The sequence below is a fragment of the Anser brachyrhynchus genome (assembly GCF_964034855.1).
Source record: "Anser brachyrhynchus genome assembly, chromosome: 7".
NCBI lineage: Eukaryota > Metazoa > Chordata > Aves > Anseriformes > Anatidae > Anser > Anser brachyrhynchus.
The window spans coordinates 2,762,694-2,775,098 of NC_137701.1; the positions used below are offsets into that span (position 1 = coordinate 2,762,694).

Sequence of the window (12,405 nt, forward strand, 5' to 3'; positions counted from 1 at the left end):
CAGTTCACAGTTGCACCATTTTACCATTAGTTTGCATCTAGTTTAAAGATAGGATGTGGTCATCCATTTTTTTTCAGTAGTTTTTTTCTTCAAATCAAATGCTAATATGAAATTTCCCACTATTTACAATGTTGGTAAAATAAATAGCTATATTTTATCAATGCATCTGCAACGTTTCTGGTACAATAGAAGGCATAAAATAGCATTTACTGAAACATTAAGCAAAAACTTCTTGTAAAGAAATCATCTGCTTCCCCTCTTCTTCCGAAGAAGTTTGTGTTAAATTATCAAAAAGGTTTTTTTGTATAACATTTTTGTAAGCAAATTATAACTGTACAATATGTGACTTTGAGAGTGTCAGTTTAGAGAGCATTGTTAGAGAATTCCAAAACTTTATAAAACAGTTTCGGAATTCTCTAACAATGCTCTCTAAAATGTCGATGAAATTTCAAAAATCTTTTAAAGGGATTTAAGGACATCTCTGTTTTATCCTCCTATCTGACTTGCCTAACTACTTCCCCCGTCAGATTGTTTCTTTAGGTTTCTTAGCTTCTTTCCTAGTGAAGATGAATTTGGCACTTTGATTTAAAGCTTTAACTTTGTTTATATGTAGCAAAGATGACTGTAAAATAAGCTTTGCTATTTATAGTGTATAAATCATGTTAATTTATGGAAGTAATGTGTTTTATTTCAGTCTCCTGCTTCTTCACCTTCATTCTTTCATGTGCACCCTTCCGAAGTCATTTATCAGCCAGTAGGGATTGCCCAGGAAGGTGGTTGTGTACCTCCTCCTTTCCTTCTAGTGGAAGCTGCAGTTCCAGAGGTATTTTCATGATCATTTTTATTCTCAGTCGAAGCATTTATCTGCAATTGAAAAACACATTTAGTTTAAGCACAGGTAGTTCAGAGCACTTACGTCAGCAGTTCCACGTACTTTCCACCAAATCCATACTGTTGCAGTGTTAATTCGTTTTCAGTTGTCTTCAGATTAGAGTATCTCTTCCAATTTTCTAGGAGGATGCTTAGGTTCGGAAATATTTTAGAGGGTCACAGGTGTCTGACAGCAGTATAAAGGCTCATCAAATTGTTTTATTAGAAGATAATATTTAAATAAAATAGGAGTCATGATCTTCAGAATGCTGAATTAATCTATCCAAACTATGAGTTTCTCTAAGTAGTTCTTTTTCTGTGTAAGTAGAAGCTAGTCTCTGAATATTCAGAAGAGCAGAATGAATTGAGAGTAGTTTCTGCTATGCTTCGCTTACAATTTTTTTTTGCTTCTGTATCAGTAGCAATTCTAATTTTTGAGAGATTTTTAATGTACAATAAGGCTATTTCTTTATGATTGGGTATGAAAAATGACCGTAATAGACTAAAAAAAAAGTATTAAAATTTGAAAATGTGTTATGATTAATTGGTACTCTTCCTCTTTGTTAATTCATCTTCCTTAACAGAGATGTCAGAATAAATGGTAAATTAGCTCAGTAATAAAGTATTTTTACAAAAGTTGGAGATAATTGTATTGCTACAAGAGATGAGTACCAAAACTGATACTCCAAACATCTTTGGTGAGAAATTCTGATACACATAAATAATACCACTACAGCCTTCTTCTTGAATAATACAAAACTTGTGTTGCTGGTTTTTTTCTCCTTTTATAAAACACACAAATCTCAGTATTTATTGTATAATATTTAAACACTGTTCCAGTTAGAGCTGACTGAAATAGCTTTGTACTACAAAAGTGTGCTACTTCAGTAAAAGAAAATGCTTTCTGGCACTAATCTAAATAAGGTAGATTAAAGTTATGATAGTGATCTAAACAAACTAAATTAGCCAAACTTTGATACATTAGGAATAACATGTTTAAATAGTGATATCTCTGTTTCTAAAAAGTTTAGTAGCTGTTTATATATATATGTATATATAAATAGTATATATTACTCGACAATTTGAAGTTACAAGGAATTTAAAATCACGTGATGAAATAAGCTTTTCTGCTCACTTTTTTTTTTATTATTTTTATTTTTTATATTAGCCATATTCTGATCATGGAGTTCAAGCACCCCATCACCAGCCTTACGCCCAGAGTGCCATAGCCATGCCTGCACCTGTGAGTCAAACTAAGCCAGTTAAAGTAAGCACAGTAGTCTTACTCTCCCCTCTTCTGAAGGGGACAGGAAGAGAAGAGGGACAAAGGTGAAAGTCTTTTAATAATGAATTAATAAATAAGGAAAACAGAGATGTTGCAGACAAACTGAGGTTTTCCTTCACTTGAGGCTTGGTTACAGAGAGGCATAGAGATTACTGATTTTAGAACTATTTTTGGAAAAAAAAATACATAACTCATCATTATGAAATTGAGAATCAGAGAAGTGCAAATTAACAATGTGTTTTGAGAGAAAATGATGGTACAAATCCTTGTCTTTGTCTCTGGATCTTGAGAAGCTGAATTCATTGCTTGCAGCCTCAAATAAGCACCTCATGTTGTGTCAAGGTGGAGTTCTGGAACACTGTTTATGAAAAACTGTCTGGGTTGGTTGCCTGCAGGTGTTTTTCTGCACAGTTCTGGTATTGAATGGCCATTCTAAAAAGTGTGGTTCTTCCCTATGACCTGATGCAAGGTTTTTCTTGAGTCTCAGTTTAAGAACCCTTTGCCTAAATTTCTAAGGATGTTAACACAACGTTTGAAATCAGGTTTTGCCTAGACTGCCTGATAACAAAAGACTGAAGGTGTCAGTAGGTTTACTTGATACTACAGCACTTCTTCTGTAAAGATGATTGCTAAACTATGAGTAACAGTAGGTAAGAATGACTCAAAGACCTGTTACAGGCTCTCATATATTTTCTTAATTTATTTTAGATTTATTTTGAGAAGAATCTTTTCCAGAGTATTGTGTAACGGTATCTCCTAAAATATCCAGCAGAGGGGGCTGTAACATTAAGTGTTGTCTGGAAATAAAATGCAATTACTCCAATAAAAAAAAAGAAAATAGAAACTGAATATGAGTTTAAAAATAGTAGTCCTGGGTGATTCATTTGTTTAAGTAATACTTAAAAGGGAGCTGGTATGACAGAGTGATCATATTATCCAGTTTACATTTCATTTTCTCACACACACAAGCAAAAAAAATACACAATAGTCTCGGAATCAAACACAAATTCATATTTTCTGTATCAAATACAGAAGCAAGCTTTTTACTTTGAAACTTGACTTTTATTATCTATCCTAGGACCAAGGAGAGCAAGATAGTGTGCAGTAAGTTAAAAGGTAGATCTAAAGCATGTTAGCTTTTCCTCTTCCACATTAATGACCACAGTATCATGCTTTTCCTTAGAGCAAAGTGGTTTACTCTGTGGTAATTGATAATGTATTAATTTGGTGTAGAATGTGTATGCATGGTAAAGCCATGTTTGAAAAGTTATTGTGGCATAGGAAATGAGCTGCACATTCATACCCATTTATCTCATGATACAATGTTTTGTATTTTTTTTCATAGCTGTAGCAGTAATTTCACATGCAGCTTAATCTGGTATAACCCAGGAGCTCATTCCTTTTCCATACCACCCATTTCCTGTGCTCGTACAGGTTTTCGTGTGGCAATATGGTAAAACAGGTCAGGGGGCTAATGTAGGTAAAGATGAATCCCCGCTCCCAGGACATATAAAGCAATAAAACTTGCATCAGTTCCTCAAACCAGTTTGTCAACCAATAGCGCAAACTCTTGTACTTACACTAGAAGTTTGGGATATGACGGAGGAGCTAAGACTTGTGTTAGCAGTGCTCATTTAAGCATAGAACTGCTAATCCAATGTATTCCTTCATTGTATTTTTTTCTCATTCTTACCTAGTCTTTGTTGAGTCTATAACTAAAACTAAGCTCTATTCAGGTCTCAAATAGATTCCCAAATACATTTAGACCCTTACAAAGACTAGAAGAATTCTGATAATTTTGTTCGTTATAAATTAATGTCAAATAATTTCTGACAGTTAATTTTATTTATTTATAGTTTTGTTTAGTAGTTAATAACTCTGGAACATAATTCTCCATTTGTCTTACCTTTTCACATACCCTCTACAGTTTTGAGTATGTTCCACGCATAATGCCTTTGATCAGCATATATTGTCTATCACTATGGTTGGGCACTCGAGAGTAATTGGAAATAAAAGAGCAAATGTTGAGAGCAGGCTGGTATGTATTAAGCAAGTGTTTGTCTCATTACCACCTGCTCCCCAGCTGCAGGAAAATATTGCCTGCTGGCTGCTTTCTTGTTAAAATATCCCAACAAACATGTATCTGCTGCTTGAAAATTACGAGTAATGGCCATGAAAGAGGGAACAGATTTTAAAATGACATTGTATTGATGGTCATTTGTTGTCCCCAGTGCACTAGGAGTTGCAACATACGCTTTAATATTATTACTACTAGGAGCTGTAAGTCATGTGGTGAGAGCAGGATGGGTGACAGCCAGTATCCAGATATAGTACAGATATGCACAAATATAGTAGAAAGTTACAGACTATAGTGTGTAGTCTATGGTAATAGCAGCAATGTAAGTTAAGATTGGAATTCATGTTGTCTGGTTTCAGACCTGGAAGTATTACTTCAGAGTTAAATTTTTGTTTTGGTAGATGGCTGTCTTGAATTAGGAAGCACTGGCATGGTCAGCAGTTACTGGATATTGTCTGGGAGGCCTGGGGAGCTGTGCATTACAGTTACAGTCTAAAAAACTGAGCAAAGGTATAAAAGGTTGTGGCAAGTGGAGGTGGGTAGGTGAGGGTGGTTTGTTGTTTTGTTTTATGCTTTTTGTTTTTCTTCTCGGTCATCTTTTCCAACTGGGGTGTACCTATAGGGGGTAACTTTGCTGTTCCCGTGATCTGAATCCGATGGAATGGTTTGGCCAGTGTGAGAAGTATGAGATGATACACCGTCTTTTCCTGCACAAGACTTCTTAGGAGGCATTCTTTTTTATTTGAGCTTGGACATTTAGTCTAAGGGGAAGGAAATCAATCTACAATACATAGATCCTTTATGCCTGTCCTCACAGTAGACTTGTTTTAACTGACAGTCTGATGATCTTCCATAATCCAGTTCTTGAAAACTAAAAGTACTATATACCAGATTGGACTTATTTTAAGCTTAACCTGTAGAAAGTGTTCTAGAAAGTCACAGAAGAGTACAAAGGTAGTAAGGTTGTTTTTTGTTTTGTTTTGTGTTTGTGTTTCTTGGTTTTTTTTGTTTGTTTTTGTTGTTTTGTTTTGTTTTGTTTTTGTTTTTTCCTGAAAACCCCACTGGCTGGGCTCTGAAGCAAGAACCAATCAATGATAGAAATATAACTTGGCTTTCAGATTTGTTTGCTTGGTTTTTGCCACCACTTTGTTCTCTGTTGTCCACAATCATTTCAATAGCTTTAAAATCAAATTTTGTACTTCCCATAAGAAAAGGCTTTCAGAAAGGTCAAAAATTCTTCACGTAGATACTTCCAGTCTACAGTCTTCTGGCAGTAATTGCATTGGCTACAACTCAAAAGGCAGAGGAGGATCTGCCCATGTCAAAAGAGAATTTAGAGTATTAATTTGAATGTAGTATTACTAGTACTCGTGTATTTACATTCTGGTTATAATGGCATGTGGTGATAACACCTTGGTCTTTTTGTAGTGGCCATTCTGTAAATTTAACTGAACTTAGAGTGCTCCATTTTTCTCTGCAATTAGGAGCAATAAGGTAAAATTTGTGGTTTATGTGCATTTATAATATGCATAAATACACCTATGTTTAAGTCTGTAGATATGTATATACATACAAATGTATGTATACCTAAATCATGTTTTTTAAAGGAAAGCCTTGGTGTAAGCATTTTTGGAAAAGCATAGTAATTTTATACTAGAACTACGTACTTACAGCATGATATGTGGAACAAAAAAAATCGAGTTTAATTTTCAGTATAGGTAAGTATTTTTTTCTTCATTTATACATGTAATGAAATCAGGAAGAATAAAACTTCTGTTTTAAATTACCTAAATCTTAGAAACATGCATACAAAACTTGTCCTCATATATGATTAACAGGATGCTTGCCACGAGCTGTAGCATGGTCTATTGCTCTTTAAAGGGTATTTTAAACTCCACCAAAAACATATTCGTTAGTTCTATGTTAACATAGAAAGGAGCAGAATGGCATGCTTTGTCTTGCATTGTTTCCTTCTGTGTTCCCTTTACAAGCTCCTCTTTTTCTGTTCTGATAGTTTGTTCTCATTCCAGTTTAGTGGTTTCTTTTGCTTTCTCTGATATGTATGTTCTCTCTCTCTCTTTACTTGACAGACACTATGGAGCATTCACTATTAAACCATTTGGGCAGCTTTAGTCTACCTGTTCTGATTTTCTTGTCCAGTCCTTCCCACGTGGCTGAGATCCATCATCAACATACCAGCTAGCTGCTGCCTGTTGTGAAACTTAGGGTCAGTTGTTTCATTGCAATGCTTGATATTTACGAATTGGTAAACAATAAAACACGCTAAGATAGAATTTAGTATAATCTGCAAAATTACTTAATTGCTTCATGCATGTTCGTAAATTTCTTGTTATTTATAGACAACAAACTTTATGTAGCTCTTGCAATTCATTCCCAAGACAGTTGTGTATATATTCATTCCATCATTTTCTCTCATATTCAAGTTTCCAAGTTCTGTGCATGTTGGGATTATTTTTCTTCAACAACAAGGGAAAATTTTAGCTTTTCAATGTATGATTTCTGTTTCTGTGACTAGCAACTAGCTTCCTCCCCTTTTCTCCTGATTTTTGGTGATTTACAGTGATTTGTGTTCATGGAGTTATACTCTATGGCAAGTGCTTAACCATGCTTTTTATTGTGAAAAAGGTGCTGCTTTTAGTTGCCTTTTTTTTTTTTTTAAATTTAATATTTTAGTGAGATGAAGTGATGGAAGAATATCCTTTGCACATGTTATTATTTGTGTCCATTTATTATTTGTTAGCCTTTTAACAGCCCAGCAATGTGTAGCAGGGGCTTGCTGTTTGGTTAGGGTGTGACTTCTTATCTGTGTGCGCATCTGTACAATAAATCCCTGGATGTGGCTTTTAAAAAATATGCTGGTGTGAAGCATTAGTTCTTCACTGTCCTGCTGGGACCAGGCATTACAGAGGAGGAAACGTGTTGTGTCCTCCATATCCTAATGCAAGTCAAAACTAAAGAAGGAGTTAGAGAAAGAGATTGGAACTCCAAGGCTGATGTAACAGTGGCTAAAGTGGGTACTGGATGAAGGCTGGTACTAGATGGCCCACGAGGCTAGAAGTTTGGGAAGGAAATGTACAAGATTTGGAGCAAGTAGATGATGAAAAGAAACTGAAATCTTCATTAAGATTTCATTAAGTTGGATTGAATATTCTGATAGGAATGCAAGAACTGCAGCTGGTAGTACTACGAAACTGGCAGAGCTAGAAGGGAGGGGAAAAGACAAATAAATTTAATAACAGAAGAAAGAGGAGTTGCAGAGAGCTAAGGTTAGAAAACAAATGGTTTTGAGTCTGTCCTGTGGCATAGTAGGAAAGGGGTAAAAAGACTCAGAATGGTTAAGTAAAGAAAACAAAATATCTGGGAGTTCCACAAGTGGAATACAGAGCAGCTGAGATGCAAAGGGAGATTGTAGAAGAACCTGATCTTAGGAAGACTAAACAGAATATACAAGCAATTCTAAAAACAGTTCTTGCTAGCACCTAAGACAGTAGCCCTGTTTTCTGGATCTTGTCATCCTTTTGTCAGCAGCAAGTGTCATCCACTGACAAGTTAATCAGTCAGTTGCGTATATGTTAGTTTACAAACAGGACAGCTATCAGTTGTTCACCTCACATTTTATAAACCTGTGAGCTTTGGCTACTGAAAATAATATAAGCATGATTACAATCTCAAATAGTAATTTCAAAACTGTTTGTTATTAAAGATACTGGAAACTACATACAAATCAAAAGAAATTTAAGGCTGACCCATCAGTTTGAGTCAGAATTAAGGCTGTTTATACAGTATGGAGATATTTATGGTTTTAAAGCTATCTAGAATATTTTCCCAGCTAAGTTGAAATGCTCAGGTATCAGGTTATATACTTAGGAAACCTGTGAAATAAACTAAAACAGTTACTAGGAATGTCTAGTGCTAAGCTGAATTTGAGGTTTTTTAATCTATTGTTCTAATCTGTTACAGAGAATGCAAAAGTTTAAAAAAAAAGTATATATTGGTTAAATAGTTTCTCACAGTATATTATAAAAATGAATGTTCTCTGATCATTTTGAAAGAGGATAGCTATTGCTTTACTGACTTGATACACTTCTGTAAAGCTATATGATGAGTGAACAAGACATGTTTTTGCTAAATTAAACTTGAACTCATTTGAAGGCTCCATTCTTGCAAACAAACGAAGTTATTTCTTGCCACTGTCAACTTCACCTATAGTATGTAATAGATACCTGACTTTCTTTTTAAATCAAGCCCGTTGAGCAGATGGAGTATCAAAATAGACAAAGATCAAAATCATCCGTCTGTGAGTCTCAAACCTCAATATACATGAAGTCCCCATTTTCATCCTAGAAAACATGACAGAATGGAGGATGAAATATACCATCTTCTTCTATAGATTCTCTAAAACGTCTTTTTAGGTATTCAGTTTGCTAGTGCACCTCTGACGTGGAGGGTATGTAGTTCCTAACTTCTACCATTTGCCTGAGCGTGCCTAAATTTAAATGCCATAGTGTTTTGTAAAGAAAAAATCAAATTTTATAGTTTGGACAGGTAAGCACGTGAAACTGTGATTTTGTCCTGCATTTCCTTTTCTTAATAAAAACACTTTCACAGGACAAAACTGTAACTTCTGGTATACAGCCTGATGTATAAACATTGGTTACTAACGTAGATTAAAAAATGGCATACAAGTTATTAAACAGAAAATTTCACATTTAGTTTCTGTACTACATAAATTTAAAAGGTCCTTTAATTACAGCGGAAAAGCCATTTTCCCACATATACACTAGCAGCATCTGTGTGTTACAGATTATTTTTTTTCAAATCTATGTGCATTTTGTTTCAATTCCAATAGCTTTTGTGTATTTCTGTGGTTTTTTGTTTTTTTTTTTTCAATCAGAATTCTCTGGTTTTATAAGTTGTCTTTACTTGTGTGTCATTTTAGTGCTTGGGTATAGTAACTTTTTAAAATTTGGACCACTAGTTGAATAATTGCTTATCTTCATAAGATGGTGACATTTTTCTTATATGGTAAGCAATATATTTGACTTTATGAACACTTGAAAACATTCGAAAATTTTACCTCTCTGCTTTGAATTTTTCTGTTGTCTGAGCAAGACTAAAGAACTCCTTGACAATGTAATGAGATTGAATACTTCTTTCTCCTCAATTGCAGGAAAATATTTTTCTTCCTTTTATCCTTGCTTCTCCTTTCATCCCGCTAGGATACCTTATATATTTTGTATAACTTGGGTTCCTCAAAGGTTAAAATATAGCCTTTGTATTTAATAGGAAAACAAGCTATGGGTTATTGCTTATAGTAGCGTTGACATCTTTATATATGTAAAATATGCTGGTTTATTTTTGGTTTTATTTTTTTGTTTTGTTTCTTAATCACTTAGGAATCTTATAGAGTGGGCATTATTGTCAGTCAATGTAGCTAATACGTAAATATCTTAAAAGATGATTCTAGCAGTCAATAGTATTACTAGTGTGCAGGAAAAGAGATGGAAACTGGTGCTGTTCTTAGAGTTGTTTGAAATTGTTCTGAAGGGAGATGCCATGTACTTAGTTGCATGTTTACTCAAGTTACTTTATACCTTTTGCTAGGTAGAAAAAAAAATTACATGATTTGTTTTTTAAAAAATGTGTTACTGTGGAAGCTGTGGAGATTGTTTTGCCCAACGAGTATCAGATATTTGCAAGTTACTGGGTCCACAGAGATACCAGCATATTTCTGAGGGGGTAAATAGCTTCTGCTCTAGTTTGTCGTGTCTTTGAGCCAGTCTGTACCACCAAAAATATCTGTCCAGTTATTCTTCTGTTTTATTTAGATTTTAGAATTCATCGTTATAAATACTACAGAAATGTTGGCACATCCTAACAATAACTCATTTCCATGAGAGAATTTTTATGTAGTAAATCTGTAAATGCTATGCTGTCTCTGAAGCTGACAAAATAAAGTTGTGTGTTCTGTTAGAGGCTTTTTTCTTGGATCATGAAGCAAATGCACATTTGACCCACAATTTGGAAGATTTAGTCCTAAATCCTTATTTTGGGGATTAACAGTTTCAGTTTACTAAATATAACTTCCCTGTTTCTAAAGTGGTTTAGAGATAGAAGAGGTAATTTTCCTAACAAGTACTATATTGAAAATGTGCTCACGGGGAAGTCTTTTGAACTAATAGCTTGAAAATGTGTAAATATTGTGCAGTCATTTACACATCTATCAGCTTAAGTTGCATCTAATGCAAATACAAAATGTCATTTATTTCTGTTTATTGGAACAGATGTTAGATTGTTGATAATGAGTTGATCCTGTGGCCTTTGCTTCAAAGAACATTTACTTTATTTTTACTTCCATATGAACTTGATCATTTGGAAGGATATTCAGCATTAAGCACAGAAGTCTACCCACAATGTTCTACTGCAAGGTCTATAACTTCAGTCTGGAGGTATCAGTTGTTAGGATTATATCACCAGGTCTTAACAATGCGTCATTTTGTTCTGACACCGAGAAAAGACCAAGATGAACCACTGATTGGTGGTTTTCTTTCAGGAACCACAGATTGCTGTTGAAACATTGATGGTTCTCCATTCATATTGTAGTTTACCTTTCTTTAAGATGTCTGCCAACAATGAAGGCATAACATGAATTACTAGTAGCTGAACCTTTAAGCTCTCCGTAGTTGAATCCTATCTTAGTAATTCAGGTACCTCGATTGTGTCTGACTTCTGTAATTTATTACAGGAATACACTAATTTACACTAAGAAAGGACTACATGATTTTCTCACAGGTGGTGCCTAAAATTGCATTATTTTGACACTGTAGCTTTCACGATTTTTAAAAAATCTCGTAGGCTACACAGTGTTACCTTCCTACCACTTAAAATTTTCATAATGGGGAGATTCGTATACTTCTATACAGAATTCATCTAGTTAAGTGCAGATATTTAGATTCCTGCCTGTGATTTTGGGTTTGGAGAAGGGTTAACATCTCCTTTGGACCTCCTTTGGCAGCTGTAGGAGAGTTCAGATTAGGAGTAGGGTCCCTGGACACTCCGTAGCTAATGGCAAATAATCATCTTTGTCTTTGTGCACTGCTTGTCACATAGTAGCAAACCAAATTAATTTTCTGATTTCCACTCCCTGAGAATTTAGTGACCCTTGCTAGTATTGTTTATTTTCTACTGAACTAGCTGTTACAGTGTTTCTAGCAACTGTTATTTTAGTGTTATATTTACATGGTCAAGTGCTAGTTCTAACATTCTGTTAAGTAACACTGGCTAACAACCTGTAGATATACAAAATTTATCTCTCCCTTGTGTTTTTATGTATTTGATCAAGGATTGTTTCTTGCATTAAGTAGAATTTTCAGGTTCCCTAATGTTTTGAGTTCCTGCTACTTCTAACCTTGAGCACCAGAAGTCCATTCATCATCCCTGTAAAACTGCTTACATATTTCATATTAAAGTGATTATTCGCATTCTGAAATGCGTTTTTCAAATAGTTCAGTCAATGAGTAAACTGCATTCCACTATTAACTGAGAAAAATCTCGCAGAATACATGGCTTTTTTGAAACGTTTTTCAGTTTTTAACAGTTTTAAGATGTAAGAAGTATTAAGGGTGTGAAATAGTGGGTGTTTGGTTGTTGTTTTTTACTGTAAAAAGTACAGTAAAATAGATTTCTAGCTTTGTAATGTTGAACTGCAACAGTAGTTTAAATTCACCTGGTATAAAATTTCCTTCAGTTCTGTTTCCTATTTAAAAGATACACATAGTAAATCATTACATTAAAGATATAAAATATAATGCTAGTGTCTTGATACGCATATACAATCCTGTATATGGCAGACAAATCCTTAAAGCTTTTATTCAGAAAATCCAAATAGAAATACAGAAAGCAAAACACTAATATGTGGCTCTAATTTTAACAGTGTTGAGTAGTGAAGCTAAGATGTAATGGAGAAGAATGTGTTGTTGTTAGACACATACTTGTCACTGTAGACTTTTTGAGCCACAAATAATTAGAAAATGTTGAAATTAAGTTTGAGGGCTTCCTGTGGTCATTTTATTTCTCTGTCCATCGGTGGAGCTCTAGTCTACGTGTGTATATTAAATATAAGCAAAATGCTGTTCATAAAATTTCTGATTGT

The 12,405-nt window shown here is 34.4% G+C and overlaps 1 protein-coding gene across 8 annotated transcripts in view; it reads left to right on the top strand.

Annotated features, from left to right (window-relative positions):
- The window catches only part of BOLL (boule homolog, RNA binding protein), a 45,882-nt gene that overhangs the window by 28,851 nt on the left and 4,626 nt on the right, over window positions 1-12,405 (top strand). For 4 of the 8 annotated variants that reach the window (XM_080599964.1, XM_080599960.1, XM_080599961.1 and 1 more), the window contains 2 exons: window positions 695-823; window positions 2,039-2,137. In XM_080599964.1, the coding sequence (XP_080456090.1) occupies window positions 695-823; window positions 2,039-2,137 (228 nt within the window). Of the gene's footprint in view, window positions 1-694; window positions 824-2,038; window positions 2,138-2,863; window positions 7,107-12,405 lie in introns of those variants that run through there. The other 4 variants (XM_080599963.1, XM_080599965.1, XM_080599966.1 and 1 more) reach the window with 4 other exon arrangements.